Below are 21,600 nucleotides of genomic sequence, written 5' to 3'. Positions count from 1 at the left end.
CACTCAAAGATGAGTTGACACATCATCGTCAACAAATCTAGCATTCCCCCAACCCAGCCAAAATTTCACAGGTGGAAAGCAGGAAACTTCTTGTAACATGCCGGATCATTCTCTTGGAGGCAACTTAGGGCATCTTGGATGGGTGATTTCCAACCTTTCTTCAGGGAGGCAGGATGTTGATTTTTTTCCACTTCCTGTTGAAGGCTTGGCATCCATCTTTTCCCCAGTATTTTTCCTGCCTCAGCAGGGAGAGCAGGGTATCTCTGGCTCTGTAGCCAGTTTTTGAGTTCTGAATTTTTCTTTTCGCCCCATTTTGGGGATTTTAAATTCCTTTTAGGTTTTTTCACCTGGGGCTTGGTGCAGATTGAGTGCACTTTGCCCCTCAGCTTCTCACACCAGATCAGAGCCCTAAAGCCCCTTCCCACTTCATGACTGGCAATTTGGGGGTAGAAAAGAAGCAGGGACCGACATTTTGTGTTACTGGGCATGCCCATGTGCAGTAGGCTCTCTTCCTGAACACACAGACTTAAAGGCCAAACTGACAATTGTACAGTAGATGGGTTAAGGCAGGGGTGTCCAACTCTGGCGCTTCAGATGTTCATGGACTACAATTCCCATCAGCCCCTGCTGGCATGGGGTTGATGGGAACTGTAGTCCACGAACATCTGAAGCCCTGGAGTTGGACACCTCTGGGTTAAGGCATCTGTCCCCTTTGCCAAGCATTCAAAATGGCTTCCAAATTTAAAAAGAGAGAGAGGGCACTTCCACACATGCGGAATAATCCACTTTCAATCCACTTTGCAGCTGGATTCTACTGTGTGAAATAGCAAAAGCCGCTTGCAAATAATTGTTCAAGTGCATTGAAAGTGGATTGAAATTGCATTATTCTGCGTGTGCAAAAGTGCCCAGAGAGAAGTAACCAGACCTTTAATTTAAAATCATGTTAAAAGTAAAACTAGAGTTTGGCAGAACTGCCCAATGTCGCCTATTTACGAGTGCCCCAGTAGCAAACCATCTGGGCAGGAAGGCTGGCTGCATGCACAGTCTTCGGCGGGCCGTTTTATTGTTGTTTAACTGTAGGGTTTCAAGTAAGAATTAGTCACAACCTTTAGCCCCTGACAGGAAAAGAGTCATCTTCTGACCTATCTGTCTGCACGGAGATGCCTACGCTGGATGTGACAGTTTGTCTTCGGTGACAACCGCTGATAATGACAGGAGGTAGAACTCTGTGTTCCGAAGTCAAAACTGGTTTATTTCTGACCCTTGTCATCCTTCCTCTGAAGCTGCGCTAAGGGCAGAACAGCACGTAACACTCCGACAAGGCTGCCGCTGAAAATGGAAGCTCCGTGTTGCGCACTCCCTTCCCCCTTCTCTCTGCATCACCCTATCCTGTAGTCTTTGTGTCATTTCCATGGATGTTCTCCTCACCTACCGCTTCATATCATTGGCTCACAGGGTGAAAAAGCACACGTCACAACAATGACACAAAGCCAGCTGAGCTGGGTATTGCAGAAAAGGCGTGCGACACGGAGCTGCCGTTTTCTGCAGTAGACCAGCGTTCTTCTGTGTGGCTCTGCTCGTGACTGAGCTGCGACCGGAGAGCATTTATCCCAGACAACCCACGTTCCAGCTGCTGCTCTTTCTAGGGACAAACCCCCGACTTCCCAATATCTGCCAATGGAATTGCACTGGGCATGTTTTGCCTTTGGGAGGCATGTCGCAGATATCTGTTTAAAGCTGCGCAAGTGTGCAGAATGTCAACAGAAAAAGGATCAAAAACTTAACCTCAACACCAGAGGAAAGAACCAAACGCTTGTGATGAAATTTGGGCCTTTTAAAGTAAAACTGCCCTATAGGAAAAATACAAATGTGTTTATTCAAATTAAAACCAAAATATCCTAGTTAAGGGCCCTAAATAGGCTACCAAATACATCAGTGAAAATCGCAACGTGATAATGCATAAAGTCTTATGCAACATTTCTATATCCAAATCCGTTCCGGCCCACTGGCCACCTTCGGCGATCAAAAAGAATGTTACAAAATATGACAATCTGACAAAATGTTGCAGTATTGACAAAAAGTGCCTTATAAATGAATGAGGTAAGTATTGGGAGGTTTTGCACCATTTACACCCAGGTCTTCAATATCCCCCGTCACAGTACGGTCCTATGTACTTGTCCAAACACACACCCCCATCCCCGCCGGTTCTTGAGTAATTCTGCTTCTATAATTTGTAAAAAGCTAGGAGAGTAGAAGTTTTTCTCATGAGGAAGGCCCTTCCATGTGACTGGCACCTCCTGGAAACAGATGCGAGTATAGAAATAGGATCCTGACCATGAGTATGCATTCATTGGACCCGAATCCAAAGGCAAAGAAATTATTTTGCCCCAGAGGTGGGATCCAGCAGGTTCTCACCAGTTCCCAATAGTGGGTTACTAATTATTTGTGTGTGCCAAGAGCGGGTTACTAATTGGGTCTGCTTTTCCGTTAGAAATTCCATTAGGTCCAAAAATCACAAAGTCCTGTTGCTTCCTATGTGGCTGGTTAGCAAAGGTAGAAAACGGGATAATTCTCCCTGTTGGACTGTTTTAAAAACATGTTTTAGTAATATGGTAAAGTTCCTTGTTTAAGGAAAGTATCCTTCTTTTGATTTCTAGAAACAAAATTAAGTATTTGAAAATATTAAGTATTTGACAGGCAGTCAATTCGAGGAGAAGTAGTTGTTTCTATTGGCAGTAGACGATAGGACTTGCTATGAGTTTAAATTATGGACAGAAAGATACCAGCTGGAAATTAGGAACTTTTTTTTTAACAGTAAGAGTTTTTTACAGTAACAGAGAAATTATTAATGCCCCGCCCTCGGAATGCCCTGCCCTGCCCCCGTCATGCCCCGCCCAGCCCCACTGGCGCTACGCCACTTTTTGAATCCCACCACCATGGGAACCTGTTACGAAAATTTTTGGATCCCACCACTGCTCTGTCCTGCAACGGTAAGGGAAATTTTGGCATAGCTGATTTGGCAGCTAATTAAAAAGGACTTTTTTCGCATCATGGGTTAGAGTATCCAAAAACTCTCTCTAACCTAATTCTAATGTTATGCTAATAATGATATGATACCAATGATAATACCGATAAGCTAAATATAATACAGGGGATACGCTCCCCTCCCCTCTGTGGTGACACGTTCCAGCTCTCTCATATCTCCTGCCGTAGCTGCAAATAATTTAACAGCGCTAAGGTTGGTATTAGATTTTAGTCATTCTTCCAACATTCTGTATTCACATGATGGATTTACTCTGGCAGGCATTAAAATGTCACGCATGATGGCCTGCTCGGTAAAAATTAATCATCGTGTATTTCATCAAGTTAGTATCACACCTACTGGTAATAAGAAAGAGGGAGAGAGAAGTATTCGAGCTTCTTTGGAGAGTTCAGGCGGTCGTCTGTTTTCATTCAGTTCTGAATTGCTCTTAAAAGGGGAGAAAACGACAAGTAATATATAATTGTCCGTTGGAGGTACAAGTCAAGTACACCAGATGGAGTATTTTCAAAAGAGGAGTTCTTCGATATTAATAATTGTGACCTATCAAGTGACAATTAACTCATGGTAGCCCCCTAACCGAGGGGGTTTTCAAGGCAAGCGATGGACAGAGGTAGTTTTGCCATTGCTGTCCTCGGCGTAGCGGCGTAGCAAGCGATGGACAGAGGTAGTTTTGCCATAGCTGTCCTCGGCCTGTCTCCCATCCAAGTACTGACCAAGGCTGACCCTACTTAGCTTCCAAGCTCTGACAAGATCAGGCTAAGCCGAGCTATTGGGCCACTTAATTCAATATTACCCATTTATCATTTTCTCAAGGCTGTTCTTCTAATCTAACCCATTTTTAAAACTAGCTCAGAGGCAGAAAAAGAGTTAGTTTTTATACCACACTTTTCTCTTTAAGCCGCTTCCACAATCCCTTCCTCTTCCCACAACAGGTACTTTGTGCAGTGAACGGGGCTGAGTTTTGAGAGAACTGTGACTAGCTCAAGGTCACCCAGTAGGCTGCATGTGGAGGAGTGGGGAAACAAACCCTGTTCTCCAGGTTAGAGACTGCAGCTCTTAACCACTAGAGCCACAGGTGTCAAACTCGCGACCCTCCAGATGTTATGGACTACTGTTCCCATCATCCCCTGCCAGCATGATGCTGGCAGGGGATGGTGGGAACTGTAGTCCATAACATCTGGAGGGCCGCGAGTTTGACACCTGTGCGCTAGACCATTCTGGCTGAAAATGATGTATTTCTTATCTGAGGCCCCTTCCGCACATGCAGAATAATGTGTTTTCAAACCACTTCCACAACTGTTCGCAAGTGGATTTTGCCATTCCGCACAGCTTCAAAGAGCACTGAAAGCAGTTTGCATTATTCTGCATGTGTGGAATGAGCCTGAGATGGAGACCAATCTAACTATTCATTGGTTGGCTAAGAAAATCTGGGCAAAGTTGCATCTGACTTGGTAGTAAGTAACTCCAACTTTAGCTTGATCTCAGTGGCCCAGGCTAACCCCAATTGGGTCAGCTGTTGGGAGTTAATCAGGATCCAGTCTTTGGTTAGTACTTGGATGGGAGACCACCAAGGAAGTCCAGAATACTTTGCAGAGGCAGGCTGCAGCAAACCTCATATGTCTCTTACAGCATCTTGATGCAAGTCAGCTGTGACTTGACACCACGCCATTATTATGCGCTGGCTTGGATACCCCATTTGTGTCTTGCGGGTTCTTCCCTCCGCCACCTTTATGGTATAATTTGTTTTATGGGAAGAAGAAGAAGAGTTTTGGATTTATATCCCCCCTTTCTCTCCTGCAGGAGACTCAAAGGGGCTGACAATCTCCTTGCCCTTTCCCCCTCACAACACACCCTGTGAGGTAGGTGGGGCTGAGAGAGCTCCGAGAAGCTGTGACTAGCCCAAGGTCACCCAGCTGGCGTGTGTGGGAGTGTACAGGCTAATCTGAATTCCCCAGATAAGCCTCCACAGCTCAGGCGGCAGAGCTGGGAATCAAACCCGGTTCCTCCAGATTAGATACATGAGCTCTTAACCACTTACGCCAAACTCCTCCTCCTCCTCCTCCTCCTCCTCCACCTCCTCCTCCTCCTCCTCCTCCTCCTCCTCTTCTTCTTCTTCTTCTTCTTCTTCTTCTTCTTCTTCTTCTTCTTCTTCTTCTTCTTCTTCTTCTTCTTCTTCTTCTTCTTCTTCTTCTTCTTCTTCTTCTTCTTCTTCTTCTTCTTCTTCTTCTTCCCAAAGCCCTTCCGTGCCTAAAGAGGAAGATTTCTTGTCCTGACCCGCTTCCTCTTGCCCCACGCATGTTTCTCGCTTTCTGCGGGGAAAGCAAGAGCACTTTTGGTGTGACTTTTCACCCCCAAGTGGGGTGAGGTTGGAGAACCCAGGAAGTGGGTAATCAGCCTTCTTGTTCCCTCCATTTGGGTTTACTGTGTCTGCATGTCTCTACCTCCGGCAGTGACCATTTTATCATCGGCTTCACCTCTCACAAAGGCCATTTGATGGTTGTGCCCACCCCCCTGAGTCAGAACTCATCCAGTGCCTACAAGCTCAAAAAAGTTAGGGACCCTGAACGTAGCTCATTAACATAGCACATGATTAACATCCTCATTGTCCTAGGAAGGAAGGAAGGAAGGAAGGAAGGAAGGAAGGAAGGAAGGAAGGAAGGAAGGAAGGAAGGAAGGAAGGAAGGAAGGAAGGAAGGAAGGAAGGAAGGAAGGAAGGGAGGGAGGGAGGGAGGGAGGGAGGGAGGGAGGGAGGGAGAGAAAGAGAAAGAAAGAAAGGAGGGAGGGAGGGAGGGAGGGAGGGAGGGAGGGAGAGAGAGAGAGAGAGAGAGAGAGAGAGAGAGAAAGAAAGAAAGAAAGAAAGAAAGAAAGAAAGAAAGAAAGAAAGAAAGAAAGAAAGAAAGAAAGAAAGAAAGAAAGAAAGAAAGAAAGACTATGTAAAAGCTTTAAACAGCCTGTGGCCGAACGTACCTATAGCACAAGTTACAAAATTTAGAATGTAGCTACAACGTATAAGATAACGTGTCCCATATTTTTAAAACTTAGGCAGAGCAAAAATGTGTTTTATTAATCCACTGTGTGGTCCAATAGACCCCAAAGTAAATCATTGAAATAAAACCTTCATTGAGCATGACGCACCAGCTGCAAAAAAAATAAATCTATAGTTCATTAAATATTTCCCTTTGGCAGTTCAGGAAGCAGCACCAAATGCCAAAGGGAGAATATATAAGAATGTATAATTTTGTCAATTTCACCCTATTATGCCAATTGCACTTTCCCTTTCAGTACCACGGAGGTGAAATTGAACCCAACACCTTCAGTTTGCTCAGTACCACTCGCACAAACAATTATGCACAAGGAATGAAATGCCGCATGTCAATCGACCAAGTTAATGTTTAAGAAGACCATAAAGCACAAAGTTACAGGATGTTGAAAACAAAGGGGATTTTTTTTCTTAAAATTTTTATTTTATTTTTTACCAACAAAAGCAATTCAGAAAAAAAGAAAAAGAGACTTAAGAGTGGAAAGCAAATGAACATAACGATCATTTCAGTCTTCACAACTGAACAGAATTATAATGAGCACATAATCTTACATAATCAGAATCAAATATAATCTTTAAGGGGATTTTTTTTCTTAAAATTTTTATTTTATTTTTTACCAACAAAAGCAATTCAGAAAAAAAGAAAAAGAGACTTAAGAGTGGAAAGCAAATGAACATAACGATCATTTCAGTCTTCACAACTGAAAAGAATTATAATGAGCACATAATCTTACATAATCAGAATCAAATATAATCTTTATCGAAATTAAGTATAAGACGGATCTGCCCTTATAATCTTATTATTAAGAATACACTAACATTAACTGGTACCCTGGATAATAACAACTTTAATTGTTAATCATTTAGGCAGCTTACCTAATTCTAATTGTGATCTCATTGTACATATTTAATTAAATTAATAAACAAGTACATGTAGCTGTACACATGTAAAAACAAACGAACAAACTATTTCAGTGGTCTGAAAAATCTATTCTCTTGTCTGGTTATTAGAGTATTATATATGCTTGGCTTACAATTATCTGTTTATATGTGTGTATAAATATAAAATGTTATCTTTATATATATATGTGTGTGTGTGTGTGTGTGTGTATTTATTTATTTATTTATTTATTTATTTATTTATTTATTTATTTATTGTTTAAACTTCTATACCGCCCAATCCCCTAGGGGCTCTGGGGATGTATATATGTATATATATGTGTATGTGTATATGTATGTGTGTGTGTGTATGTATGTGTGTGTGTGTGTATATGTGTGTGTGTGTATATATATATATATATGTATGTATGTATGTATATATATGTATATATATATGTATATGTATGTATATGTATGTATGTATGTATGTATGTATGTATATGTATGTATATGTATGTGTATATGTGTATGTGTATATGTATATGTGTATGTGTATATGTATATATATATAATGTGTGTGGGTGTGCGCATATATATATGCACACCCACACATATTTTTATATATATATATATAACTGGGATATATATATAAAAATATGTGTGGATGTGCATATATATATGCGCACACCCACACACATTTTTAGTTATCCCAGTTTTTTCCCCAGTGCAATCTAAAAGGGGGAAAGTAATGAAATCCTTTCCAGAAAATAATTACAGGAATGTTTTAGCACAAGAAGCGCTTGGGCTTCCTGCTGCTAGCTTTTGGCCCTGCAACCACTGTAATTTTCTCTTCAAGGATCCCAGGGAGCAAAATATCCCTTTAAGATTCTGGGACTTCAGCCAGAAAACCCAAAGCATAGCGGGGCTGAGGATCCCCATCCTTTGAGAAATGGCACAGGGGGTGGCAGTTTGGGGTTGCAGAGTATACAACATCAGTGTTGCAGCACACTGGGACACGATTCTGTGGAAATTTCTCAAGAGCAACTGCATATTTTGCTGTACTGTGCATATACGACGGTATTTATTTTTGTCTGTTCCAGTATTTTTAGAAGCAGAAGACGATTGAAACAGGGTTCTTTCCGCCTCAGCAGAGAGGAGTGTTGTGAGCCACTGTGGTGTGGTGGTTAAGAGCAGGTGGACTGGAGAACTGGGTTTGATTCCCCACTCCTCTGCATGAGCGGCAGAGTACTATCTGGTGAACTGGATAGGTTTCCTCACTCCTGCACATGAAGCCTGCTGGGTGACCTGAGACCAGACACAGTTCTCTCTGAACTCTCTCAGCCCCACCTTCTTCACATGGTGCCTGTTGTGGGGAGAGGAAGGGAAAGACCACCTTAAAACCCCTTACATAAGAGAAAGATGGGGTATAAATCCAGACTCCTCGTCTTAGACAAGTTTGCCTTCACAACAACAGTCCTGTGAGATGATTGAGAGGTCGCCCATCCTGATCTCATCCTCACCTAAGGTCGCCCAGCCTGATTCTGTGGCAGTTGGAGTTCACACGTGGATCTCCCAGATCCTAGCCCAACTTTCTCACCACTGTTCCATGTTGTCTGTGTTTCACATTTATGTTTTCTCGAGAGTCAAGAACTTCAGATTAAAGTTCACTTTAATCAAGGACAGGGGTTGAATTTAGGTGAGGCTTAAAGGTCTCCCAGAATTATAATTGTCATGGAAGATGCTATCGCCACAGTAAAGGGAAGTCACATATGACTGTGAAAAGCATCTTTGCCTTTTGATCTCCTGAAGGGAGGACAGGAAACTATGCAGAGGTGCTAGGATGAAACTTCAAAGGCCTAAGTTACCTCGTGGCCTGAACAGAGTTTTCCTGAGAAGGGGAAAACAAAGGTTTTTGAATTCCATCTTGAGACGTGGTCAGGGAAGCGTCTCTGGGCCATGGGTTCCCGGAATGAGGACAAGGAACCAAAAGGAATGTGACCAGTTGAGCAATCTCTTACTGCATTTTTGTTTTATTTCTTTGTTTTGGACTTTTACCATAAATCCTTGAGCAATCAGCTGGTCTGGAGTCATTAGGAGGGAAAAGAACCCAAGACCGAGGTGAGATAAGAGTGGTTCTCCCAAGCTTAATCTCAGCCTCAGTCGTCCAGGGTGAACACCTTCTTGGCTTTGCAGCCGGCTTGCAGTAATGGAGCAAATTACTGGCAGCTGTTGAATCTCCAGATGACAGGAATCAGTTCCCCCTGGAGAAAATTGCTGCTTTGGAGGCATTATATCATGCCAAGGTCCCTTCCCTTCTCAAACCCCGCTTTCCCTGAGCTCTAACCCTAAAATCTCCAGGAATGCCATATCCTCGAATTGGCAACACTGGTCATATTCCGGAGCGAGGCCTTCCCATGGTCTCTCTCAAGCCCTTAACTAACTGCTCCGGAAGCGGTGCTCTAGAAAAAGGAAAATTAGACTTGCCCTGTGCCCGCCAAGCATGAAGGTGTAAGGATCCAGTCGATATTCTGCTCTCGCTCTGCTGGGAATGAGAGGAAAAACAGCATAAATATTTCTGACACAAACACTATAAGCCAGTGTGGACCGGTGACTAGAAAGTCATAGTGGGACTAGGGAGGCCTAGGCCGTGGTGGGATCCAAACATTTTAGTAACAGGTTCCCATGGTGGTGGGATTCAAACTGTGGCGTAGCGCCAATGGGACTGGGTGGGGCACAATGGGGGCGTGGCTGGGCATTCCAGGGGTAGGGCATTCCTGGGCAGGGCTGTGGCAAGTACGCAGCCGCTGCGCCAGTCCTTGGGTGGGAAACGAATGCACGCAGACGCAGGCTGCCACGCACGCTGGTGCACCTCCTGCTAGACCGCTTCAACTTCTGCGCGCTACTGCTGAGAGGAGTGGCGTAACTAAGGCAAAAATCACATGGCAAAATCACCAATTAGTAACCCCCTCTCGGCACACACAAATAATTAGTAACCTACTCTCGGGAACCTGTGAGAACCTGCTGGATCCCACCTCTGGGCCTAGGTTTGAACCCCTGCTCTGCTGGGTGACCTTAAGAAATCACTCTCTTTCAGCCTAACCTACCTCACAGGGTTGTTGTGAAAAGAAACGGAGGAAGGGACTGCCCACCTAGTCTGCCCTGAGCCCCTTGTAGAAAGGGCAAGAGAAAAATGCATTAGATAGATCAGGGGTGGCTAACCTATGGTGCTCCAGATGTTCATGGACTACAATAGTCTATGTTCATGGACTACAATTGGCCATGCTGGCAGGGGCTGATGGGAATTGTGGTCCATGAACATCTGGAGCACCATAGGTTGGCCACCCCTGAGATAAATAGATCATCCAACACAGATGAACATGATGTGAAAAGCAATGCCGATTCATTGATCTCTGTCAATCGTCAATAAGAGAAACCACAGTGTGAACTTAAGCAGAGTTCCACCTTCCTGAATCCATTCAAGTCAAGGGGCTTGGATGGAGTTCGCTTTGTTTTGGATTGCACAGCAAGCGGCTTCCCGTGTTTGTGTGAGCCCGTCTTTTCTTCCATGCAACTCACGTCTTTGGAATCCAAAATCATGTCTGGGAACACGTGCACGGCCTTTGGAGCAAACAAGCGACATCAGTTTCTTTTTGGAAAGTGTGAATACTCCCAAGATTTAGTCCGGCAGCCTCAAAACGGTGCCTTTTGATCTAATTTTTCTGCAAACACTGGGAAAGTGTTGTGAATCTTATTGATTTCCTTTTTCTCGCTGTCTTCCCAACACAGAGGACGTACATCTTCACCTTTCTACTGAGCTCCCGAGTCTTCATTCACCCCCATGAACTCCTGGCTAAAGTCGGGCAGATCTGTCTTAAACAGAAGCAGCAGATGGAGACCGGCATCGAGTCAGACAAGGTAGGAGACGGTGACGTTTTCTCGCTAGTTTCAAGCAGCTGCACGATTTATTTTAGCCCCCTAAGTGAGACGTATATAAATTGTTGGAGGGCAGGCGCTATGGCTCAGTAGTGGAGCATCTCCTGGGCATACGGAGGTTTCCAGGTTCAAGGCCTGGCATCTCTAGTTTAAAATGGAACACTCTTCCATCAGCTGTCAGGGCCCCGCAGGACCTTGGTGAGTTCCGCAGGGCCTGCAAAATGGAGTGGTTCCACCGGGCTTTTGGGGAGGCCGGCTGCGGATTGCCTGCCACCTCATGATGCCCCCAGCTTCAATCCCCAGCATCTCCAGTTAAAAGCCCCAGGTGGTGCGTGATGTGGAACAGCTGCCAATACTGACTTTGGTCTGATGGAGTGTAAGGCAGTTTCATGGGTGTTCTTGTGTTCAGTTCAGACACGGCAACAGCCACAACCGACGCTGTCCCAGTGACGAAGAAATACAATGAAGAGTGAACTCCAGTTTGAGCCCACTAAAATCTGTGTGGTTAGACTGAAGTAACTCTGCGTAGTTTTGGGCTGTTAAGCTTCTTTAACACACTCGGGAGCTTTCAGTCTCCTGTGTATGGGAAACTTCATGCAGAATAAGAGGGCTGAGGTTAAGAGCATTCCTCGTTTCTTCTGGCTTTTGCATTTGCAAGATAATATTCGGGGGGGCGGGGGGGGGAAGACTACGATTTGTCCTGCTGTCAGACAACGAGGAAGTTGCCTGTCACTATTACCCAAAGATTGTACATTCATGCGAACTTGGAGGAGGAGATGTGATCCTGTTGTTAGGAAAGGTGGTCTTTGATGTTTGAGATGATCCTTAATGGTGGCTCAGCTAAAGAGCGCAATGTGGAGCTCGGCAATAAGGGGAAATCGGGTAAAAATTGGCCCTGTTATTATTTATTTCACTATTTAAAACATTTATTAGCCACCTTTCTCCCTTACGGAACTTCTCAAGATTATCTGTGAGGGGCCAGGTGTGTCTTTGGGGAGGTTGTTCCAAAGTTGAGAGGCTGGCACGAAGAAGGCCCTTCCGTTGTCCTTCCTTGGACGGCTGTGCCTTGAACCAGGGTACATATTGTTTTTCGTCTATTTTATTTTATTAGATGTCTATACCGCCCCTCCCCTTTCAGGCTTGGGGCGGTTTCCAACATTATATGCACGCAATAAATACAATTATAATTAACTACTATACATTAAAAGTTTGAAAACTATACATACATCTACTAAAAACAAGATGGCGAGAATAGCCCCGCTTGACAGTAGCTCAACTTCCATTGAGCCCCACTACATTTTTAAATGAGGAGCCACTAAAATAAACCTAATATCTATGTGGTCGGGGGAGAGACAGTTCCCCCGACCTTTAGAAAGGATTTTCAGGACCCCTGGCCAGCCGCTTGGAGCAGGGAAACGTGAGGAAGGATCCATCCCATCCACTTGATCCAGGCCGTGGTTTTTCAGTCATTTCTGTTGACCGAAACGTACATCGCTACACAGCAGCTGATACTAACACAGACCACACCCGCTGTGAAAAAAGTATCTATGGAAACAAGTTATAATATCAAAAGCTGACAAGTCAGCATGTGAACCGGAGCCCTGGCCAGGAGCCATCTTCTGCAGTTTTGCGTTAACGCTTATCGTTCCCGCAGCGGCGACTCTGCTAGCTGCTATCCACATTTCACTTGCAGGAGCCTCGTTCCCCAGCAAGGGAGCGTGCTGCTTGAAAACCAACTTAAGCCTCTCTTCGGAGCCACGTGGGAGGTTGTCCTAGCTTGTTTGAAGGGAGACGCCCCTGGCGTTTTCAAACAGCTCTGCTTTAATTTGTCAGCGGGCTGCTGATCCTGCCGAAAATGATGAGCACTGACTCTGCAAGGGTATAACAAGAAGGGGGAATGCCGCCGATATTGCTGTGCTTGAGAGGCAATTCGACTGTCATATTGAGCTAGAATTAATGGTAGAACTTCAGAGTTGGCCTCAATAGTTGCTCTACTGCACACACCCCAGCCATTCAAGTCAAGGAAGGTTTGGGTGCTGTGGTTCGAAAACCTTATATGATGACGTGTTCCATGAAAGCATTCTCTCTGAAAGCGTTTACGCTGTATCTGTGGCTGGATCCTCTGATCCTCTGAAGATGAGGATCCTCTGAAGATGAGGATCCTCTGAAGATGAGGATCCTCTGAAGATGCCAGCCACAGATGGAGGCGAAACATCAGGAGAGAATGCTGCTAGAACACGGTCATACAGCCCAGAAACCACACAGCACCCAAGTGATTCCGGTTGTGAAAGCCTTCGACAATACATTCAAGGAAGGTTGTTTATCTTCTGAATTGTCCGCTTCCAGGTGGATCCAGGGATGGCAGTCTCCAGACCAGATCTGCGGATCCCCTAGAACTGCAGCTTACCTCCAGACTGCAGAGATCAGTTTTTTTGGATACTTTGGAAAGTGGACTTCATGGTATCTTGTGTGATATCCAGAATTCTCAAAAGGGAATAGATAATTGCCTGTAGATGCCCAGTATTTGTCTGGAACTGTAGGCGAAAGGTAATGCTGTTTCACTGTCTGATTACCCGCCGGTGCTAGGACACATGGTGAGACCGGAAGCACGTTGAGGCAGGAAACCTTGTCCCAACGCACTTCCTCCTAATGGTTTATTTATTTGATTGATTGATTGATTGATTGATTGATTGATTGATTGATTGATTGATTGATTGATTGATTGATTGATTGATTGATTGATTGAACGTATAGGCCGCCTCATCCCCGAAGGGCTCGAGGCGGCTCACAATACAGCTAGTATGGTGTGCCAAGATAGAAGATAGAAGGTGCGCCAAGATATGGGGCACCAAGATAGAAGGTGCGTCAGGTTTCTTGCCCCGCACGTGCTTCTCGCTTTGCGTGGGGAAAGCACTAGTAAGATTTTGTGCTTCCATCATACTATCAAAGAGTCATAAGAACGTAAGAAAGAGCCTCCTGGATCAGACCAGAGTCCATCCAGTCCAGCACTGTGCTACTCTCAGTGGCCCACCAGGTGACTTTGGGAGCTCACATGCAGGATGTGAAAGCAATGGCCTGCTGCTGCTGCTGCTGCTCCTGAGCACCTGGTCTGCTAAGGCCTTTGCAATCTCAGATCAAGGAGGATCAAGATTGGTAGCCATAAATCAACTTCTCCTCCATAAATCTGTCCAAGCCCCTTTTAAACCTATCCAGGTTAGTGGCCATCACCACCCCCTGTGGCAGCATATTCCAAACACCAATCACACGTTGCATGAAGAAGTGTTTCCTTTTATTAGTCCTAATTCTTCCCCCCAGCATTTTCAATGGATCCCCCCTGGTTCTAGTATTGTGAGAAAGAGAGAAACATTTCTCTCTGGGAACATTTTCTACCCCATAATTTTGAACAATCCTGTCACCACCGCATATCCACCATCCCAAAGCAGTCACGACCCTCGAGCAGATGTTGGAGAATCGCTCTAGCGAATCTCCAGCCCACACCTGGAAGTTGGCAGCTCTAGGTAAGCCCCACCTTATGTCCTTCCACATATTGCGCATGCTTTGAACTGACTCTCAGGGCGGTCAGATTTAACTCCGGGGCTTCCAGTTTGGGACTTTCGACTGCCATTGCCACTCGAAAGAGGGGTGGCGATGCCTTCGCTGGGCTTTAGTGACTCCCTTCTGGAATTTCTACTCGTGCGACAGAATTATAATTTCACATCTCCACCAAATGGCCCCGTCTACTGCAGATGGCGCTTTAGTGAGTTGTTAAAAACCAATAAGGAGCTGCTGGGTTATTAAATGCAAATGCTGTGTAGGAGATTAGGGTTGGCTTGCTTCATGAGGAGTATTCACTTGGAGGAGACACCGTCCCGAGGCACCTTTCTCTTTCCCTTAAAGGGGAACAACTGGTTGGGCTGGAATCCCTTAGAACGGCATGGATTTCTAGGCCAAATGGGAAATCACAAAAGGAAGGGGACCCTTCCCCATTTCACGGTGGAGGAACCCTTTTTTCAGCTGACACAGAACAACAAAGGAAATTGCTTCTCCTCCTAGCTCCGTGTAGCGCCCTGTTTCTGTTCCTGCTCGGAGCAAAAATTAAAGCATTTCCCCTCTCTGGGAACTAATTAAATGTCATTTGTCTGCCCCGACGTACACAGGGAGGAAGGGAGAAGAAAGGCTATATGCTAGCGAGTAACCGCAGAAGGGCCATTCAGAGTCTCCGTCACATTGTCTGTGTGACCAAGGAACACTTAGGAAGTCCCCACCTTCCACAGCCTGGGTGGAACAAGAGTGACTCATTAATAGAGGAAGGCCGTTCACGTCCCTCTCGAATAACGCCCCACTGGAAATTACTGCGGCTTCCTTTTTTTGATTGCTGAAATTAGATGCAGCCAACAATTCACACGGGCATGTTTGTCACAAAAACCCCTGCATCTGTGTCTTGTGTTCGGGAGGTGCCGGGACGCTACGATGTCCTGCGCACAGAATCGACGAAAGAGTCAGAAAGCAGAGATGAGAGTCTTCAAGGGCATTCTCTGCCTGGATGAAATAATTTGCTTTGGTTGTCCCTTTGTTTCCATTTGGGACAGGAAGGGTTCCCAACTTCCAGCCGGGGCCTGGAAAACATCTGGCACTGCAAATAATCCCCAGACAACATAGACCGGTTCCCTTGGAGAAAATGGCTGCTTTGGAAGGTTCACTTTGTCGTATTAGGGTTGCTACGTCCAGAGGTGGGATCCAGCCGGTTCTCACCAGTTCCCGAGAGTGGGTTACTAATTATTTGTGTGTGCCGAGAGGGGGTCACTAATTGGGTCCGCTTTTCCGTCTCCACGCCCTCACCTCCCCGAGAGGCATCCTGCCTTTGAACGTGAAGGTTCCATATAGCAATTGCGACTAATAATGTAACTCCCTGAACTGGGTTAATCCCTTTCAGGTACTGCAATTCATGGATTCTCAGCCTTTCGTATCTTTTATCTCACCCGTCTCTATCAAAGAACCTGTGTGTTTCACCATTGCTGTGTTTAGATTTGTGAGTTGGGGCATTTTCTATAATGTGAGGATGATTAAGAAATGACCTGGTGCAAAAAATTTTTTAGGGTCGTGGTGGGATGGCTGCCCATGGGGGGGGGCATCCAACTCAGGTTTTGCCCAGGGCTCAGGTTTGCCTAGGTACGCCTCTGTCCCCTTTGCTGAGGGGAGGGGCTGGCGAGGGAACCTGTTACTAAAATGTTTGGATCCCACCACTGGCTATGTCCCCCCGTCTCTGGCCACTGGTAGGAGATGGGGGAAAGGGTCGCAGGATCAAGGCTGGGAAACTCCTGGTGATTTGGGGGTGGAGCCTGGGGAGGTCGGGGACCCCCCTGGGGTACAGTGCTAGAGAGCCCCCCCCTCCAAAGCACCTGTTTTCTCCAGAGGAACTGATCTCATTGGTCAGGAGATGAGGTGCTATTTCAGGGGATCCCCAGGGCCCACCCGGAGACTGGCATCCCTACCGCTGAGCTCTCTCTCCAGCCCCCACTTTCTCTAGGCTCCACCCACAAATCTCTAGGGATTTCCCAACTCAGAGCTGTCCACCCTGGACTCAGGGGGGCTAATCTTGATATTAAAAATCCTAAAGGACATTGGCTCAGGACATCCAGAGGAGCCTTTCTTCCCGTTCACGTGCATCATGATTTTCAGAGGAGGCCCTTTGGAGGGTACCCTAGCATTTTCCGAGGAATGGAGGAACCCCAGGAGAGCGCAGGCCAGTTTTTGGCGGCATCCTCTCTTTGGAAGGCGTACCTTGCTGGGAGTCTGGCTAGTCTTTAAACCATCAGCCGTAGCCTTCCCTTCATGGGTTTCCAAAGTAAATTCTGCAACTTGTCTTCTGGCTTATCAGCTGTTTGGTACATTCGTACAGTCCAAAAACTACTGGTCCCAGGCAACCTCTTCAAACAGGCAGTTCCCTAAGGCCCCTTCCGCACACGCAAAATAATGCGTTTTCAAACCACTTTCACAACTGTTTGCAAGTGGATTTTGCCATTCCGCACAGCTTCAAAGAGCACTGAAAGCAGTTTGAAAGTGCATTATTCTGCGTATGCGGAATGAGCCTAATTCTAACGTGCCAAAGGAATTTATGTCCTCTGTGATGAGCGTGCATCGTCTAACAGCAAAGAAAATATTGTTTTCCTCCAGAAATGTGGCTTTGATATGCAAATATACTCAATACTGATTAACCGAGTAGCTAAAATTTCTGTTGTTGTGCGAAAGCACTAATTTATGCTAGAGCTCGGTAACGCCGCTTTTCGATTGAGCATTGGAAGATACAAAAATAAACAGGTATGAACTAGAGCAGTGGTGGCGAACCTATGGCACGGGTGCCAGAGGTGGCACTCAGAGCCCTCTCTGTCGGCACGTGCAAACATGTGGGGGGAAATTGCCCCCGCACACACATATCTGGACTGGCCTAGGGTAGTGATTCACCTGTTCGATGAGTTGCACGGTTGCTTCAAAGCAAAGCCATCAACTACTACCAAGCGTACTCCCGAGTAACACACACCTTGGAGCCAACCGTTTTTTCTAAACTAAAACCTCAGTATTCAGGTTAAATTGCCGTGTCGGCACTTTGCGATAAATAAGTGGGTTTTGGGTTGCAATTTGGGCGGTCTCAAAAAGGTTTGCCATCACTGAACTAGAGGATTTTATACCCCATTGATAGTGCGGAGGGATAAAATGCATTGGCGTCCGAGTGACAGGGTTGGACCTACAAACCAGTCAGTCGAATCAAAGGAACACATTGCAAGATAGAACCGTCTGAGCACAAAATGTTCAAACATTATGTGAAAACTATTTCTTCACCAGTTCTTTTGCTGTTCGAAGTGCCAACCTCCAGCTGAGGCCTGGAGATCTCCCAGAATTATAATTGATCTCCAAATGACAGAGATGGATGTTTTGAAAGGTGGACTCTATATAAAGGCTATGTATGTATGTATGTATGTATGTATGTATGTATGTATGTATGTATGTATGTATGTATGTATTTGCCGATGACACAACGGTGGTGGGGCTCATCTCTGGATGGGATGAGTCTGCCTATCGGAGTGAGGTGGACCGATTGCTCTCATGGTGCAGGGAAAATAACCTGGTTCTTAATACTAACAAGACAAAGGAGCTTATAGTGGACTATAGAAGGAATAGCTCAGAAATTCAGCCCTTGACTGTAAATGGAGATCAAGTAGAGCAGGTGGCTAGTTTTAAATTTCTGGGTGTTATGATTAAAGAGGACTTGACCTGGGGCGTACAGACTGCCGCGGTGGTTAAGAAGGCCCAGCAAAGACTGTACTATCTGAGACTTTTAAGGAAACAACAACTAAATGGAAAAGTCCTGGTGTCCTTTTACCGCTGTGCTATAGAGAGTGTCTTAACCTACTGCATCTGTGTATGGTTCTCCAGTTGCACAGTGGCAGATAGGAAGGCGCTCCAAAGGGTGATCACTACTGCACAGAGGATTATCGGCTGCCCTCTCCCCTCTTTGGAAGAACTCTATAATTCCCGAAGCCTAAAAAAAGCCCAGAATATTCTGAGAGACCAGACCAGATTGTCTCATCCAGCACACTCTCTTTTCGAACTGTTACCATCCAGCAGACGATACAGGTCTATCAAAACTAGGACAAAGAGGCTTAGAGACAGCTTCTACTCTAGAGCTGTGGCTATGCTTCGTGTTGATGTGTTTGGGGCTGTGTAGGGATGGGTGGAGGAAGGGGAAAGTGAGGATGGGGTATGAGTCTGAAATTGTATGCATCGAGGAATGCTGCTGTAAATTTCGTTGTGCGTGCAAAATGACAATAAAATGCTTATGCTTATCCTTAAGACAGTATTGTTATGTGTTTCCAAACTCAAGGACAGCAATAGAACTTGCTCCTGCCCATGGAGGGGGAGGAATGGGGATTCATATTTCTCTAGTTACAAGCAGCCATTGAAACGAGATGGCCCATTGCCACACAGATGACAGGAAGGGCAGAAGTGACCTTGACGCCAGCCCTGTGATGCCAGGCCGGGCGGGAGCCAGACCTGACAGCTGAGGCTGGAGCCCGGTGCAACAACTTTCAGTGTATCGATTCAACAGTGTAGTCGACCCACGCGGTCAGCGTAAGAACGAGACGAGACGCGGAGTGGGTGGGGGCCCAACGTTCTACTACGGCACTGCTGGGTCGGCAGTGCACTACTACAAACAGCTCGCAGGAGGTGGGAGCATTTGAAGAGCCTTCCGGCTTCCTGGAGAACTCAGAGCTCAGGAAGGTCTCTGGGGCCCCGATTAACCGCTCTGTGTTCTTTCCTAGGCAAAGCTCAAATCCTTTGCTGCCAAGATCATCCAGCTCCTTAAGGAATGGACCGAAACGTTCCCCTACGACTTCCAAGATGAGAAATCGATGAAAGAGCTGAAGGAAATTGCTCATAGGATCACCCAGTGCGATGAGGTAGGTGGGGGGGGGGGGAGGAGCTAAATATATACAGTTGAAAGATCCATCAGCCCCATTGCAAATGCCTTAGCAGACCAGGTGCTCAGGAGCAGCAGCAGCAGAAGGCCATTGCTTTCACCTCCTGCCTGTGAGCTCCCAAAGGCACCTGGTGGGCCACTGCGAGTAGCAGAGTGCTGGACTAGATGGACTCTGGTCTGATCCAGCAGGCTAGTTCTTATGTTCTTATGTTCTTATCCTATACTTTTATCTTGTCAAGTAGAGAGCATTTATCGGATACGCATTCCCTAGACAACCACAAAACACAACTGCCAAAGCTGTAAACACCATACCTTATTTTCTAAAAATAGCGCTGGAGCTCAAGGATTTGCAGCTTGACTATTCAGGATCCCCCGGCTGTGTTCTTGAAACACTTCCACAGAAATCACAGCCTCTGCCTCCATTTCTCATGAGGCCTCACTCCACGCTGGAATCTTTAATCTTTGGAGAAGGAGTTCATGACTGGTTTCTGAGTAGCCCTCCCCTCTGCAGGGCCGATTTTGACCTAAACAAAGGCAGCGTGGGACAGCAGTTAGGGCAGCGTTGATTTCCAGACGACCGAAGGAAACAGAGGCTGGTACCCAAAGCTGATGTAGGGCATGCCACAAACATAAGGGAGTGTGAAAGAAAGAAGGGTGTGGGCTTACCTCTTTCTAGTAACCAGTATTGCCTTGTGTTTTCTAAACACAAATAAACAAGGAGAAGGCTCAAAACAGTTCCTTCAAAATTACAGCACTATCCTAAACCTGTTTAACATTTGGCTGGCTTTGGTGAATTCCACTTCCTGGTACATATTACTAAACAGGCCGCGTCAGGGTGGGGAAGCGGAGAAAAGGACCAGAGAAAATGGATGTGGGCGGCTGTCCAATATTTCAAGGGCCAAAGGCTGGAGAGCAACAGGTCTGGCAGCGTTGTAGGTGACTACGGCGGATGCTTAGATGTTCAAGGTGGGGCCAAGAGAGGCCTGCCAAGTTTCAGTCTGACAGCAATGCTGTTTACCAGCATATTATGGCAGCTCAACTGCTCTCCTGAGGGCGAGAGGATGTGATTCAGATTATTTGGTTACTGTCTGAATGGGGTGTGGACGCGTGCACGTGTGAGTCTTGTTGTAAAAGCAAACATTCCAATGTTCTTTAATGTTCAGCTTTAAGGAAATGCCTGGCCTCCGGAAAATGCCACCTTGATCAAAAATGGTGCTTTTTGTAGACACATTTTCCAAGCCCTCAGTCGGTTTTCCTCAGAAGACTGAACGATCGGTAGCAATAGAGAAAACGTCACGCACCCCTAAGGCCCCTTCCGCACATGCAGAATAGTGCACTTTCAATCCACATTCAGGGCACTTTGCAGCTGGATTTTACGATGTGAAATATACAAAATACCACAATCCACTTGCAAATAATTGTGAAAGTGGATTGAAAGTGCATTATTCTGCATGTGCGGAAGGGGTCTAAGTGACAGCCAGCATTTTGCATGGATACACAGACTGAATCATCACATTCTAGACCTGGGTGGCGAACCTATGGCACTCCAGATGTTCATGGACTACAATTCCCATTAGCCCCTACCAGCATGGCCAATTGGCCATGCTGGCAGGGGCTGATGGGAATTGTAGTCCATGAATATCTGGAATGTGGCAGGGGCTGATGGGAATTGTAGACCATGAATATCTGGAACGTGGCAGGGGCTGATGGGAATTGTAGACCATGAACATCTGGAGCGTGGCAGGGGCTGATTGGAATTGTAGTCCATGAACATCTGGAGCGTGGCAAGGGCTGATGGGAATTGTAGTCCATGAACATCTGGAGCGTGGCAGGGGCTGATTGGAATTGTAGTCCATGAACATCTGGAGCATGGCAGGGCTGATGGGAATTGTAGTCCATGAATATCTGGAGCGCCATAGGTTGGCCACCCCTGTTAGACCATTACTGCGAGGGGGCGGAGGAGGGAATTAGTTTTTAAACTTCTACGTAAGAAAAATAACTCTCTCGAAGTGGCTAACAAACTCCGCAGGGCAGGAAGAGGGGTCAGGTTAGCACCTTCTGCCTTGGGGAGCTAATTTTTACTTGGAGGAAGTGGAGTTGTTATTTTTACTTCCCCGTGGGACCACACTGAATAATGCGATCGTCTGCTCAGCAGTCTAAAATGCTAAGGTCTATATACAATCATCTCTGCTGTGATTGGTGTTTGGAATATGCTGCCACAGGAGGTGG

The 21,600-nt window shown here is 46.0% G+C and overlaps 1 protein-coding gene across 2 annotated transcripts in view; it reads left to right on the top strand.

Annotated features, from left to right (window-relative positions):
- RASGEF1A (RasGEF domain family member 1A) overlaps positions 1-21,600 on the top strand; it is a 313,626-nt gene that overhangs the window by 255,372 nt on the left and 36,654 nt on the right. For both annotated transcript variants that reach the window (XM_048506141.1, XM_048506142.1), the window contains 2 exons: positions 10,749-10,877; positions 19,214-19,351. In XM_048506141.1, coding sequence (XP_048362098.1) covers positions 10,749-10,877; positions 19,214-19,351 — 267 coding nt within the window. The remainder of the gene's footprint in view (positions 1-10,748; positions 10,878-19,213; positions 19,352-21,600) is intronic.

This window comes from Sphaerodactylus townsendi, linkage group LG08, assembly GCF_021028975.2.
Source record: "Sphaerodactylus townsendi isolate TG3544 linkage group LG08, MPM_Stown_v2.3, whole genome shotgun sequence".
In the NCBI taxonomy this organism is placed as follows: domain Eukaryota; kingdom Metazoa; phylum Chordata; class Lepidosauria; order Squamata; family Sphaerodactylidae; genus Sphaerodactylus; species Sphaerodactylus townsendi.
The sequence above is the reverse complement of the archived record's forward strand: the minus strand, read 5'-3'. Positions and strand labels throughout refer to the sequence as shown.